Source organism: Charadrius vociferus, unplaced genomic scaffold (assembly GCF_000708025.1).
Source record: "Charadrius vociferus isolate BGI_N301 unplaced genomic scaffold, ASM70802v2 scaffold45, whole genome shotgun sequence".
Lineage (NCBI taxonomy): Eukaryota > Metazoa > Chordata > Aves > Charadriiformes > Charadriidae > Charadrius > Charadrius vociferus.
In genome coordinates, this window is record NW_009648712.1 from 54,182 (window position 1) to 70,346 (window position 16,165).

General features: G+C 38.7%; 1 protein-coding gene across 1 annotated transcript in view; it reads left to right on the forward strand.

Annotated features, from left to right (window-relative positions):
* MYOM1 (myomesin 1) overlaps positions 1 to 16,165 on the forward strand; it is a 75,526-nt gene that overhangs the window by 32,903 nt on the left and 26,458 nt on the right. Inside the window, exons 15-23 of the mRNA XM_009886641.1 lie at positions 851 to 1,034; positions 2,048 to 2,222; positions 4,565 to 4,686; positions 5,622 to 5,639; positions 7,546 to 7,742; positions 8,518 to 8,644; positions 9,371 to 9,555; positions 10,627 to 10,741; positions 15,596 to 15,752. Coding sequence (XP_009884943.1) covers positions 851 to 1,034; positions 2,048 to 2,222; positions 4,565 to 4,686; positions 5,622 to 5,639; positions 7,546 to 7,742; positions 8,518 to 8,644; positions 9,371 to 9,555; positions 10,627 to 10,741; positions 15,596 to 15,752 — 1,280 coding nt within the window. The remainder of the gene's footprint in view (positions 1 to 850; positions 1,035 to 2,047; positions 2,223 to 4,564; positions 4,687 to 5,621; positions 5,640 to 7,545; positions 7,743 to 8,517; positions 8,645 to 9,370; positions 9,556 to 10,626; positions 10,742 to 15,595; positions 15,753 to 16,165) is intronic.

Consider the following 16,165-nt stretch of genomic DNA (forward strand, 5'->3'; position numbering starts at 1 on the left):
TTTTCCCTGTCAGTCTAGAAGTGTCATCATAGAAGACATAAATATCTTCCCATTATGTGTTTTTCATCTCTCTTATGAAATCTGGTCTAAATAAATGAGTTTCACTTAGCAACAGACTTAGAGAGGATGAATATATGAATTTTGAGTTTCCATGTAAGTAAGCTTTTTAATAATCTATTTCATGTTGATTACTGAGCACTAATGTGATGTAGTCAGGTAATGTTTTCCTGGGAATTTAAAATCCCTTGGAAACCAGGACCCATTACTTGAAATTGCCTTTAATGTAAATCACAGGTAAAAAATAATTAGTAATATTAATGGTATAAGCGATCATGGTATGTAGAGCTTCTAGCCACAGAAATAAAAACAATTCCCAAATTAATTGCACATGTTAATTTTTTTCTGGAAAATGAAGGTCAGATTCTGATTAATTCTGGAAGCCACTCCAAAAATATTCTCAAGAGTGGCACAAGAGCATCTAGAAGCAATGTGGTAATGTTAGAGCTTTGTTCTTTGGAAGATGTTGGATGTCTGCAGAACTTATTTTGAAAGTGGCCCAGAACTGGATGCAGTTAATAATAATATCACTTCCTTGCAGTGGAGAGGAGTTGAGCTTTGATATATTAAAACCAGTAAGCTTTTACACTAGTTTTCTGGAGTAGGTGGACAGCTGGCAGATTCATAAGCTTTGAAATACACTGTCTCTTTGGAAAGGCCCAAAAAAGGAACGTGTCTCCCTGTTTTCCATAGTAGGCATGCATTTGGTGGTCCAGGTGGAAAGTCTTGTCGGGTTAGACACTCAGCTTTCAGAGACTGTTGCTCCAAATGCAGTTTCTGGGTTTGACTGCAGTGCATTGCTGGCACAGAGGACTGGCAAAGGGTAAACACTGAGATCCCTGTGAAGTCTCCTCGCTTCGCAGTTTTTGATTTGGCTGAAGGCAAATCCTACTGCTTCCGAGTTCGCTGTTGCAATTCAGCTGGAATTGGTGAGCCTTCAGAAGCAACCGAAGCCACTGTGGTGGATGACAAACTCGGTAAGTGTGTGGTCGTATGTATTCAATTACCTCCATGGTATCTTTTCAGTTTATGATGTAATTGTTTTGTCTGAAGACAGATAGCTGCCCAGTAAATAATTCAAGTATGAGGAGTAGTCAGTGATTTATTCCCTTTAGCTAAAATAATTTTGCTTTGGGTTGTTGAACCTTTAATGTATAGTCAAATGACAGATGCAAACCAAGGGAATTAAACTGCAAATAGCGATGCCAAGAACTGCAAAGACTGCAAATAGTGAAATAAAATGAAAACTCAAGGAAGTACAAAAATGTTTTGTTTTACTTAGAGTCTTTAGTGAAAATAAGCCCAGACATCAGCAGAGTTTAACTCTCCTTGTTTGCCAAATTAAACAAAAGTGAAGAATTTAATATTTACATGAATGCAGAGACTATTTCCACTGGAAGAAAAGCCAAGATGTTCACCACAGTAAAACATCAGTAGCTATGTCTACATTAGCTATTTGTTTCCAAATGGCAATGCAGATTTGAATCCAATTCCCAGATTGCCTCTGTTTACTGCATATTGGTTGAATTCTCAGAGCAGTTTGCCCATGAACTACACTCTCTAAGAAGAAGAGTAAAACAGCTCTTCTTGAAAAACACTTTAGATGCAATTTGCTACTTAACAGGGGCATTTGTTTCTGATTTATTCTGTGGGCTGCACAAAATCGTTCAGTGTGCACCCAACACATTTTCCCTTTTAGGAAGCTCCAAATCACATTTCAGGTGCAGATGCTCAGCACAAGCGAATAAACTAAACCTAACTGAAGGAAATGCCCATAACCATAGGCAATGGGGACGTGAGGAACATCACCATCAAAGGCTTGAACCTACTGATCCTGTCCTGCTGTGCCAGATTGCTTGATTGAAATCAGAGGAGTTTGGGGAGGTTCAATCTCTATCCGTTGTGCTAATATAATCAAGAACAGAATGTCACTCTTGTTTTAATTGTAAATTTTGACTGGTTGGTCACTATTTCTTTTTCTCTCCCACAGATATTCCCAAAGCTCCTGGGCGTATTATGCCAACTAGGAATACAGATACCTCAGTTGTTGTCACTTGGACAGAGCCCCCAGATGCCAAGGAGCTGGTTGGGTACTACATTGAGTCAAGTGTAGTTGGATCTGGTCGTTGGGAACCATGCAACAACAATCCAGTGAAAGGCACAAGGTAATGGTTTTTAAAGCATGGAAATTACAGTCACCAGTTTTTGATTTACTGTGCATATGTGCTTTCCAGCCGTTAGTAGTAGTAGAGTTAATCTGTCTGTGGTAGCCAGCAGTCTGGAATCGCTCTTGCAGGTGAAGTTCATAAGAAGTTATAAAAACATATTTCAAAATATGATTCTTGACCAAAAGGAATTAATAGTCGAACTTATATTAGAAACAATTAGTCAAGGGAGAGGAAACATGGACATTGCTAGTGAAGAAAAGAGAAGCAGCTCACTAGTTTTAGCTGTTGTACAACCTATCAGTTTGACAAAAAACAGTACAGCAAGGAATGACTGAAGTTACAAATGTGGAAAACTAAACTGTGTAATGTTTGGAAGCAAAGTCCTTTGTTTTGAAAGACTGCTGCAAACATTTCTGGACTGTATATCTAGAATGTCAGGAGGAAATGTGGACCATATCATGCTAACAATATTACTTTCTAAGTGCTCTTTCACTTGCAATTATCAAAATATTAATGAATGCTCTTAAATATTGGGTATAAACTCCCATTTCTCACCGACGTGAAGCTCAGTCTCTATCAGAAAAAATAATCAAGATTTAAAACTTTGCAAGCTAAATCAGATTTGGTTTTGTTTGAATAAGGATGTAATCTTCAGAGTGTAAGGGAGTAATTGCAGAACTGACTGATTATGCTTACTTGTAATTGCTATCCATGACAACCCTTATTACAATAAGTAAGGCTCTGTTAAATACTCTTGGACTAACTTTGTTGTTTAGAAGGCATTGTAAATGCTTATTATATCAAAAGTACCTAAATCCTGCCTTGCTTGAACACAGGCACAATTTCAAGTATTTTTTGTGCATTTATATTGCAACAGCTGTATGTGCCAATATTATATACTTTCATATATACTTCTATGATTTATATTGTGGTTACATCAAGTGTTGGTGAAGTTGTGTGCCATTTGCACGCATATTTTAAAATATGAAACATGATCTTTATTCACTGTAGAAATAAAAATATTGTTCTGAGTTACAATATATTATGATGTAACTATATTGCTTAGGTTCTTGTCACCGCATTTTCAGTCAATGCGATATAATGTATGATGCAGCCAGGCATGGGCTGACTGTTAACTCTTGGCTTTTCTGGTTGAGTCAATCTCAAAGCATTAGCTGTAGCTCATAGTTTGCATTATACAGTATATTTTTGTCTTTTGAAATTTGTTTTCTGCACACATCCTGGTGAAAGCAAATGATTTGGAAGAATCTGGTAGAGTGGGTAGGGCAAATTCTGCTCTGAAAATTTTGATTCAGATTTTATTTTTCAAAATCAAAATTTTATTTTGGGGAAAATACATTTTGTTTTCCACATTATATTTGCTTCACACCTGGGTAGGGAAAATTCTGCTCTGAAAATTTTGATGCAGATTTTATTTTTTCCCCAAAAGAAAATTTTGATTTTGAAATACATTTTGGTTTCCACATTATATTTGCTTCACACCTCATTGCATGATGTCAGTGTTGGTAATGCAAGAGATGACATTATGAAGTAGAACAAAATAAAAATAATATGAAATAAAATACACTGAAAATACCTATTGAAAAATAAATGTTGTTTTAAATAAAATGTTTAAATTTCCAAAACACAGTTTTTCCAAAACAAATGATTCCTGTCTTGGGAAATTTAGTTTTTTCAGGTTGGGCACCAGAGAGAATTTATGAGTTTTTTCATGTGATCATTAGGTAATCCAATAGGAAAGCTATTCTAATAAAAAGTTTGTCTGACGTAGAATATTGTGTCACATATAGAAGCAAGAAAGTGAAATAAAAAATTGGACACTTTGTTTTTCAGCTCTTGTACAACGCCCTGTAATTTTGTTGAACACTGCAAGTTTTCATTTATGTTTGGAAGTGAATTATGGGAACTTGTGCTACAGGTGTCTTACTCATGTCATGACAATAACCCACAAGCAAGTACAGGCCTTATATCTGCAGATTTTTGCATTGTTTTTATTAGGAAGTATGAATTTTATATACTAGCATAAGTAAGGTAGACCCTCTAGTAACACAAAAACTTGTGTAGTCTTAGGAAGGAAAGAGTTTGGTAAACAGTATGTCTAAAGAGACATGGGTTTAGACAGTATCTTCATTGCATGAATGAGGTGCTTAGATACATTCTGCATTCTCTGAACTTCATTTAAGTGACTGGGGTCATGGTTTATCCTCAGTTTTCAGAAACCAGAACAAATTTTATGGAAGAAACGCTCTCTTTTCCCCTCTAATATTTTTATTTTCTTCATAATGCTTTCTATGTATTCCTTCACTGGTTTGTTTTAGATTCATTTGCCATGGGCTCGTAAATGGTGAGAAGTACATTTTCAGAGTCAGGGCTGTTAATGCAGCAGGACTCAGTGAATTTTCACAGGATTCGGAGCCTATAGAAGTGCAAGCAGCCATTGGTAAGCTATTTTCCATTGCTCTTTTCAATGGTAAATATGTTTTGGTTTTTTTAATTAAGTAAAGAATTTTTCAGCAACTATTTGTAACTAATTGTTTTGTCTTACAATGCTGTCCACAAATAATAATTTATCCATAGATCCTATGGTCTCACAGCTATAGTTTCAGTCACTGCACTCTTGTAGACTGTTCACCTTCACCATCCAGTCTTCTTCAGGTGTTTCTCATGAACCACTGTAAGAGAGCACTTCCAAGTTCACTTCATAGGTATCCTGGAAAATGGAATGTCATTCTGATTCTGTGATATGGTATTTATCACCACTAACACACACCATCCTATATACAGTCAGTTCCTAAGAAATTTGTTTCTGTACCTAAACCTAATAATCAGTGCAATGTGTTTTTTGTAAACCTTCTATAACCCTGTGTATTCTCCCTTTGTTGATGAATTACCTCTGTTTGCCACTGCCTGAACTAATCCATAAAGATGAATGAGATCATTGGGCTATAATAAATTGTATGTCTGCAACATCCTCAGTCTCATTTGTATCAAACCCACATACCTCACAACCTTAGAGCAGAGAGATGTGGCCTAGGGCAATTTTGTGGGATCATTTTGAAAGGATCAGAAATATGACTTCAAGATCTAATACTAAAATAATTGTAGCGAATGAAGATTACTATTAACTTTCCATATTTCTTCTGCTCTGAAAAGTAGACGTTATTAAAAGAGCATTAGTTGTGAGCAGGTTGAGAGGTATTCTATGCATTTCAAATTTTTGTGAATTCAAGCTTAACATTTTGTCTGTAAAACCTATGATCTGTCATACTTTGGCTGTATTGTTGACTGTACGCATTTCTTCATTCTGTTGACTAAATGAAGAAAGAAGAATGCATTCTAATTCAAAATGTCTTTGCTGTTTTCTGGCAATTATAGGGGGAGGATTGCTTCATGGTGTGTGTCCTGAACTGATTGGTAAAGCTGGTGGACTAACAGACTGCACTACCAGCTGGGAAGGCATGCATGAGTCCTCCCAGCCTATCTTTGACACAGATGCTTTGCTAAAATGCAATGCTAAATTTAATAGAGACACTCTACCCAGTAGCTCTGACAAACTGGGGAGTACAGGAGACAATAACATGAGAGAAATGGTTAAGGATGCTATCACATCTGCACCACTAAAAGTTGCTGCTAAGCAGGCAAGTAAGTCTCAACCCGGGGATCTTTTGACACTGGAAAAAGTGACAAAGAAGAAAGACATAGGTGAGAGTTAATAAAATAGATTTCTTTGCTTTGGTACATGCACTTCAGACGGTTGTAACCTCTGCTCGCCTGCGCCACCAGTGAACGCACTCTCCATTGATGCATCTTCCATCAGACTCATTAATTACAAGCTCAACTCTCCATTAAGATCATTATGTTTGTAATGGTATTGGAGACCACGTTACAAACTTAGTAGCTGCTGAAAGTGAAACATATCAATCCGTTTACTAATTTAATAGCTTGTTTGACTACATATTAATGTATCCAAGATACTGTATTATTTCTAAATCACTTCAGTAATTTGTTAGGAGTCTTGTTACCTAGTCTCTGGGTTATGTACATGTGAAGGAAACAAAATCTGATTATGATGGTAAGCACAAAAATCTGTGTTGTGTTAGGATACACGAAGATCCTTTGTGGATTTATGCCTAAGCTACAGCTTATCCTCTGAGGCACAGTGCTAATGAATGTTGTGTCGTATCTCTGACTGACTGACTGCAATATGTAATGAGGAAAACCTATCAAGTTGAAGGCACAAGCACAAAATCACGTTTTATGTTGTCAACAATTAAACACCCATTATGCCTGAGAAATGGGGGGCTTGAATTTCATTTAAGTCCTGATACCTGGCCAGTGAGCTCAATTCTTCCTCAGCCTTCTGAAGTAAGACTCAAAAGGCTTGTACAAAATGCTGAACAGAAAATAAACTAGAGGCACCTTAGCTGGCGCTAAGACAAAACATTAAAGAAAAAGGAAACGCATATGATGTAGGATTTCCATCAACAGTAGGACTTCAATGTCACAAGTAGGGCTCTTCACTGGTGCATGACATATTGGGTGTGGGCAAGCATTTCACCACTAGATATAGAAAAACTTTTATAAGAAAATGGGTTGGGATGAAGTTAATGATTTCTGTATTGTTAAAAGAAAATTTAAAAAAGGAAGATTATGCAGCAAATTTTTTAATTTAAGTTCCAGTAACAGACATGTTCCATTTCTGGTCAGTCTACAGTGCCTATGATAACGCTTCCTTCCATTAAGGTAAGATCATGTGATGGGTGCAATGATAAAATTTGCACAGTGTATAAAATTTAAAAGGAAAAAAAAAGGATAAACAGATAAGCTACGTTCTGGGAAAGGAATAATGTGGGTCTTTAAAAAAAGGGACCACAATGAATATTGTATGTGTAAAAAAGAGTTTGCTTTCAGCAAAAGAAAACAAATCATTGCATCTCCAATTTTTTTTACTTTTCCTGTAATGGTAGTTTTAGTTCATCATTTTTCACGGTTTTTAAGTGAGTCCTAATCACTTACATCAGAGCTGCAATTGCAACACAGTCTTTCACTATGTATCAGCTTGCTTCTCAGAAACCAAATGATCCTGAAAATTAATTCCTATTCAGTTTGGAGTTTTTCATTTGGTTTATTGAAGCTTTTGTCCTGCATTTCTTGTTCCAACTCCAGAAACTTCCTTGACCACATAAATATTGTCCTAATCAGGAAATGCAGGATGGGAGCCACCTGAATACGGTAACTGAATGGCAGTCTGACTGTTGAAATATTACTTCCTACTTACGTATTTTTCATGTTGAAACAGCTGCTCCATCTCCACCTTATGACATTATGGTACTTGAGAGTGTTCGTGACTCGATGGCATTAGGATGGAAACAACCTAAAGTCACTGGTGGAACTGAAGTTACCGGCTACTACGTGAACTATCGTGAAGTGGTTGATGGAGTTCCTGGGAAATGGATGGAAGCCAACATTAAGGCCATCAGTGAGAGGGCATACAGGGTAAGTGGTTAACTCCTGTTATTGCTGTAGGCGCAGACAATATTTCCAAAACAGATCTCGGAGACAGATTGGGATGAATTATGATTCAGTATGCAGATTGCTGTCCAGAGGGTTTTATATCCATGATGATAAATTTATTGAGCTCTGTTAAATTTCTCTGCAAAATTATTTGTACACTTTGTTGTTAGTCTGGCACCAACTGTCATCTGTGAATGCACTGCTCTAGACATAGCCTGAATTTTTGTAAGTCAGGCCCTCACAACAAATGGCATTCCTACTGGGCTTGGTGGACCTACCCCAGTGCATGCTGGTGCTGGAACCAGCTCTGTGCCATCTGTGTTTGGTGATCAGTTCTTGACCCAGTTTAGAGACAGTGCTAGCTACAACCTCGTTGAGCTGCTTTACAAATGAAAAGCAATGCCAGGACTGAGTTTCACCCCGCTGTGAGGACAAGTCTTGCCTTAAGTGAACTTGCTCTGTATCACGAGACAGATTAATATGATTGCTGAGCAATACCCTGCTCCCTGCCTGACTACCAAAGTGTCTATCAATAGGAAAAGGGGTTTACAATTTGAGCATGCTAAGACCACTCATGTATACTCCACCACTAATTAGAGGAAAAGCCAAGATAGTTATCACCTCATGTATGATGTCAATAATGCTTTCATCTCTTCAGGCACTTAAAAGTATGCTCACGCATTCAACAATTGTCCTTGTGACTTTCTTCTAAAGCCTTAATCCAAAGTTAATAAGTACCATCTTATTGATTCTGCAGATTCAAAACCTGAAGGAAAACATGGTGTACCAGTTCCAGGTGGCTGCTGCTAACCTGGCTGGAGTTGGAACACCCTCCCTACCCAGCCAGCCCTTCAAATGTGAAGAATGGACCATTGCTGTACCTGGTAGGATCCTGAGTGGGAGGTGGAGGTTACTCACAGCCCAAGGGTGCTCTGTGACCAGTTATCTAAGTTCTCAATGCCTTCAGTTTCCAGGGGAGTCAACGGGCACTGAAGTTCATACCCAGGCTTGAATCTCCATTGATTTAGTACATTTACAATGATGCATTCAACAACCCCTATTTAAACAGTAGCATTTTACAAGCAGCTTGTATTTTCTTTATCTTTCCTGCTTGGTTCCCGTACTGCATGTGCCACTTTGCTTGCTAGTTTAAATGGTAGACATAAATACCTGTAGAAGGTACAAGGCAGAGGAGAATGGGATCCTTGTCTAACCGTATCACTTCAAGGCCAGATCACTGGCCTTTTAAAACTCGTTTAAATGAATGAAAACAACCTCCATGGACTTCAGTGAACTTTAGAGCAGTCCTTGAAGCAGCACATTAGCTTAATATTTAACTTATTTCCCAGAGTTTGGAGATTATTTGTCCTTTTTGTTTGTTCATGAATATTTGATCGAGATACCAGATCTTAACAAATTAGATTGGGTTTTGGGTGAGCCTTTTTAATAGGCATGGGTTGTATTTATATTAGGTCTAGATATGATACAGAGGGACTGCACGTGTTATATCAGCTCTGGGTATACAACATGGTGCCTGGTTTTGGGTTTTGAAGTCTTATGCATTAGCCCTTTTGGGTTTTACTCTGATACTACAACTGCTTACCTTTCAGGGCCACCCCATGATGTCACATGCATAGAAGTCAGGAAAGACTCTTTGGTTTTACTGTGGAAGGAACCAGTTTATACTGGTCGTAGTCCCATAGCTGGTTACTATGTTGATATGAAGGAAACTGAAGCAAAAGAGGAACATTGGAGAAGTGTCAATGAGAAGCCACTTCAAAAGAAATTCTTGAAGGTAAATAGCTTAAGAGTCAAATGCTGGTATAGTAGTATGATCTTGAAGAAGTCTGCCTTCGATAGCATTATCCTGTGCTGATTGTGGTTCTATTTAATTAAATATATAGTAGTTTATGTTGTGCTGAGGATACACACGTGTGTATAGTCGGACAAGACAGTAACTCAGAAGACAATCTGGTATTACAAGCCTAAAAATAAAGGAAAGCACCACTAAAAACAAATACCATTCTTCTAACGCAGGAAGCAACCCTATCATTTTCTAGCTCAGAGTGCAAGACAGGTATCACTACACAAAAACAGATGGCACAAAAATAGATGTTGTGATAATGTGGCAGGTGATCCTTTCTGATACAAAGTACCCTCTCCTCACATTTCATGGCAAGTTAAACCCAAGCTTTTTTGCACTATTTTGCTACGTAATTTTGTGGAGTGACTTCTAAATAAGGGATCGGCTGTATCTCTGTTCTAGAGATAGGTCTTAAGTAGGTTTGCCTTTTATGTGCTTTTCAGAACATTTGAAAGACAACTCACTTTTAAGTGTGATCCTTTCATATATGTTTTAAAGGAGTATTTGCAGGCATTGTAGTATCAGTATGATTCCTCAAGTCCCTACAATTAAATCTGTACAATTAAATGCCCTCCTGTTTCTAAATAGGTGTGGCTGGCATTTATTACCCTGATAATTTCATTTTTAAAAGCCAGAATTTACCTGCAGTAAAAGACTATGCTGTTTCAGAGGTCAAAGTTAAAAACATCCTGTTCCAATAACAATGCTCCTTTTGCAAAGAAATCAATGACAGTAATGACACTGTCTGAATGTTAGCTATGCACACAAGGGAGGAGCAAGCCAAACAGATCAGTCATGTCACTCTGGAATTGAGGAAAAAAACAAACAACAAAAACCCAACCAAACAACCCACGATGAAGAAATATTTGTCAACTGGATAAGGAGCAAAACAAAAAGGAAATATAATTGTGAAGCATCCAGACTGGAATTGTAAGAAGTGTGAAATTAAAATCAGTGTTTTGTAACACATCGTGCATGTATGTGTATATTTGCTTCCTCCAGATAGGTGGCCTAAAGGAAGGTGTGAGCTATGTGTTTCGCGTGCGGGCAACAAACCAGGCTGGTGTTGGGAAACCATCAGATGTCACGGAACCTGTCGTAGCTGAAACACGACCAGGTTTGTTAGAAATACTTCCTCTTTTTTTTGGTCATATTTAAACAGGTTCCTGTTTGAAATGTGTTTACACACAGGCTGCATGCAAACAGTCTGACCCCTCTCATGTCGAGTTTTTTTACTAAGCAGGAAATGAGTTGAGGGTCATATATTACTGTTTTGTCTGGTATATTTTAAGGTCAGAACAGATTTTCTTACTATAACTACAGGTTTGGGGATATCAAAAACACAATAGAGCTGTAAGATTTGCATATATTGATAGATAAATGCATAAGCAGAAGACCCACAAAGATCAGCTCAACCAAAAAATTCTACAGATGTATATTTTGCCCTTCCTGTAGTAAACCAGTTGTTTGTGTATGATCTCTCTACTTTCTTTAACTTATGCAATGTGCCTGAGAAAAGGGTAAAAGAAATTTCTTTTTTCCCTTGGCTTTAAAAAACATAACGAAGTCAGTTTGGAGACCATCTTCAGTAGGAATTCAAGTGCAACTGTTCGATGGAGTTATCCTTGAAGGCTGGCTCCAGTGTGTCTGAAATGCCAGCAAGAAACGCGGGAATGAGTGCAGAGGCAGAATCTCTGTATCTGGAACTTCAGAAAACCCCTGAGTTTTACTTAGCTATATGGGTAACATAGGTGACTTTGATCAGATTCAACACCTTTTTGTCACTAAGTCCCTAGCAGAAAACACAAGCGTGGGCTTGTGGCTTACTCATCTATAGACTATTTTAGAAGCAGAGGGTCCTACAAGGCAGAAAAACAAACTCCCAAGTATTTTAATCAAATCTAGTATAGGGTTAGCATGACACAAGAAGGTACAGGGGTACAACCCAGCCTGGATCCACCATACATCCTCTTGTCCTCTGACAAGTTCCCATCCTCCAACTGCAGACTCTCATGTCTGATCCCACCTGGGAAGGTTTCTAAGAGCCCTAAAAAAGCAGGAACGAAGGCAGGCAGCAGGCAGGCAGCGGGGACAGCGGGCACAGGGAGCACGGGTTGCAGTGCAGGGGCACAGGCAAAGGAGGTGACTACCTGGGCAAAAAGCTGCCTACCCTGCCCACACAGTCAGGTTCATAGCTGCTCCTGCCTGGAATCAGGGTTTACTTGGGATGGTATTGACTGTGAGGTGTTGAGCAGACATCACCGGCGGTCATCAGTTCCCATCCCAACCCAGGCTGCCTCAGGAGCATTTCCCAGGGATCCTTTCCTTGTTTCTGACTCCCAGGTCCATTTTTACATCTCCTATTCCTGCAGGAGCACTGGCCCAGCTCTCATAAATGCTTGGTCCTTATGACCAAGGCAGCAAAAATCCTAAGAAGCCTTGAGTTAGCTCTCAGTGAGGCTGTAAGTCAAGAATTTCTGAAAAAAAGACGTCTGAAGCTGGGGGTGTAAAAGAACCAGAAAACTCAGAGTGGGGAGACTGCTAGTGAGCCTGGCATGGGAAGAAGGGACTGGAAGGAGTAGATGGTAGGTTGAGAGGGTGTAAGATGGGGATATGCAGACAAAAAAGGATAAGTGTGTGAGTAAGAAGGGCTTGTGACAGGATCTTTCAAAAATACAGTAGCCATAATTTCAGATCAACAAGATGCTGAAGCATTAGGGTAACTTCCATCACCTGCAAGTGGAGTAAGGCAAAACTTAGAAACTTATTCTTGAAAACAGGTTATATACAGCAACCACTTCTAAAAAGATAATCAAACCAGTATTAGTACTAAACTTTTGGCTTTACTAATACATTTTCCTTGAGGGTTAAAATTCATCTGTCAGACTTGTTATGATAACAAGCTTCAAATGCACTAAATAAAGGATTGGTCATGCCATTACAAATAAAAAGAAATACGAATGTAAACTCTTGTGAAGATTATCATCATGACAAAAAAAAAATCGTACAGATTTTTCAGCATTGACTCAAACGAGGCATGTGCCGACCTGGCAATATGAACTGGAGCAGAACATTTGGTTTACAGACCTCCCCCATTAGAGAAGGAGGTACATCTCAGGATCACAGCCTTTTTGCAAGCGAGGCTTGAGTTCATAGGTGTAATGTCTGAGGGGATCACAGGAAAGTTAGGGTTTGGCACAGTGAAATCTCGGGGAAGCTGAAAATTATTTACTTGGAAAATCTGATTGACCCATATTTTGAGCTGAAGATCTCCAGATATGGCATCCACCAAACTAAGCTTCTTAAAAGTATTAAGAAAGGACAAAAGGCTTATTAAAAAAAAATATTTCAGAAAGCAGTCTTTTGGGCAGGTTTCCACCTTTCTCACTCAAACTACACAAATCTCAAGAACAATCATACCATTTTTTTAAAATTACCACAAGTCTTTTGGTGTTGCCCAATGAACGCTGCCTTTATTACCATATTGGATGGAGACAAAATATTGTCAGGTCTCTCTGGAAAATTAAAATGGAATGTTGCTTTTGGCAAATGTGTAAAATTGCTAGATGACTGAGCTTTCTAATCAAAGAATGTACATAAATAGTATCTTGAATGAAAAAATTTGCTTTAATACAAATGGCACCAATTGTCTTTATCCAGTGACGTGTAAATATAATGATGCGATAGTTTGCATCCACCTGCTCTTGTTTGAAAAACCACATTTAAGTCTTACAGTTATCCTCTAAAATTAAATTTAAAAACCCACCCACATAAACAAATACCAATCCAGGCTACTTCTGAGCTTTAACTTTGTCTTTAGACAAAAGCACTTTGGGGGGGGGGCGGGGCGGGATATCATAGGAAGCAGGGGAAATCCGAGAGACGGCTGGGCTGCAACTCTTCCCCATTGCTGCCCTTAGTCCTTGGTGCAAAGCAAAATTAGATTCTGATCCTGCATCAGTCACTTGAGAAGGGCTTGAACCTCAGAAATTAATAAAACCCTGTCCCATTCAACTTTTCTGATTAGCTGTATTCAAAATGATGCCATTAACTCTAGTGTTTTGAAGTTGTCTGCTTTATCTTCATGTTATCTCTTTCCTTTCAATGCAATAAAATGCTCAGATAAATGGAGACTTGATATGACATCTAAATATTTTATTTCTTATGATGACCTTACGAGAAGCTCTGGATGACATGTTGAAACCACCAAGACATCTAGAGGAGGGAAATTAAGGCTGCTGCTCCTATGGCAGCCTCTTTGGTTCCACTTTGTAGGATAGGTGGAGACCTCTGGTCAGTAATTTAAGATTTTTTTTTTAATTATTCATATATATATATTAGAGGTAAATGCCATCATCACTTCTGGAAATAAATGTTATCGTAATAAGAATACTTTAAAAACAAATATAAAAGATTCTGTCCTTCAAATGAGCCTTCTGGCAGTACTTCTTTGCACATTGTATAAACTGCCATCAAAAGATTCATGTGCTAATGACCTACAGGAAACTAAACACTAATGAAATGTCAAGTGATGAATTTGCATATAATAAATTAATTTATAAGAATTTTACAAATATGCTGCTGCCTATTGAAATGTTTGTAGACCTTAGACTTCATTTATCACATGCTGGTGCTTAAAGTGCTTCCTTACTGTGAGGGCTGGTAAATAACAGTACCAAAATGTGAATATTAATCTCATCTTTCATTAAATGGTTATGGCAAATTATAAAGATTAAGAAAGCTGCGTGTACACAAATTATTACCGGAGCTACTCATAGTGCTGGAGAGGATGTGTATAGTATTAGGATGATGAAACACAGAAATCTCCTTGTATGCTTGAGGCTCATTAAGTATTATGCTGAAAATAAGCATTTAATCTCAATGTCAGGAATGAGGCTTTTGTCTTTAAGTTACAATACTTTGTAGAGAAAGTGTGTCGTTAGCATTCTGGGCAGCCCCGAATTGTCTTAAGCTAAGTAATATAACAGGGAGTGCTCTATTCAGACCCGAGATCCAGCTCTGAGCTGTTCGGAAGAGGAGGCTGGATGTTCTCCAGCACCTCTCAGTGCACACTCTCTCCCTGACATTGTCAGACAAGTTGTTGAAATGAAAGTTAACGCCACAGATGACGAGCTCGCCGAGCCGCCCGAATCCCAGATGAAATTCCCTCAGCTTAACCGGGGTGCAAGGGGGCAGGATAGAGGTTCCTTCAGGTTTCTGATTGGAGATTCACCCCCGGGGCCTTTTAAAGGACAAACTGGGTCACTTTATCCAGCTCAAGGACTGTAGGTACTGGCAAAACAGGGTGGGCGACTTAAGCAGCTAATTACAAATATTCACTGCCTTTGTGGGCCCAGCTTTAATGCTGCAGATGGGCGGCAGGGCCCAATGCCAAGCAACAGAAATTCAACCAACCTCCCGGAGCGAAGCCAGAGTCACTCAAAATGTGCCTCAGTTGCACAAGTGAGTCCTGACGGGGCAACTCAGTTGTTTCCTCTTCTGCCTCCTGCACCTCTGCAAACAGCCGTGTTTGCACACGGTATTCCCTTTAGAGCTCTTATCTTATTAGGGAATAAGAAATTCATGCTGCATAATGAAAGCTCTGACTACCCCTTACCACAGAAAATATTGCTATTTAATATTTCAAACATTTAGTGGATCTAGAGGCTTGCCTTTATTTTTTTCCCCTTCGGGTTTTTCCAGAGCAAATATCGTAACTCTCATGCATGCTTAGACTTGCTCAAATAAATCAGTTGATTTATGATGCTCTTTAATCTGTTCCTTATTTTTATGGATAAGAATAAGGACTGTTCTTGTGAATCAAAGACTGAGGACACCAATGTTTGCAGCAATTTATGTGCCGACTGAGAAAACAGCAAGGATTTGCTTAATCTACCCTATGAATGATATCTATAAATACTTATTTGCTGGCTTCCTGAGAAAGTGGAATTGCCTTGTTCTGGTCTTTCAGGAACCAAAGAAGTGGTGGTTGATGTAGATGACAATGGAGTAATTTCCTTGAACTTTGAATGTGATCAGATGTCTCCAAACTCTAAGTTTGTTTGGTCCAAGAATTATGAGCCAATTGAGGATGACTCTCGACTGAACATCGATACCAAAGGCGGAAAGTAAGAACCCTCGGGGGTAGCAATACTTAGAGATCTAGGCTGGTCAGAGAAATCCATCCTTTTTGATGTATGACCTCAGTGAGAGCTACACCTGCCTCTGTTACTGGAAGGATACTTTATGAGTGTGCTGTTCTCCATCAAGTCCATACACAGACCATTTGGAAATTGAGTCAGGCCTCCTGTTTAGGCAACTGAGTTATGTTTGGGTATAGGGAGAGAAAATCTGTGCTCTGTCATCTTGTAGCCTGTCAGTCAAGGCAAGTTATAATTATTCCTATTGTTATTATTTTACATCTCCAAAGGATAAAATTATCTGGCTGCTTGCAAAATGCTTTTACCGTGTAACACTCTTGCAATCTTTGGAGGTGCTGGAGTAAGCAGGACTCTTTTCTGACGGCGTCACCACAGGCTGA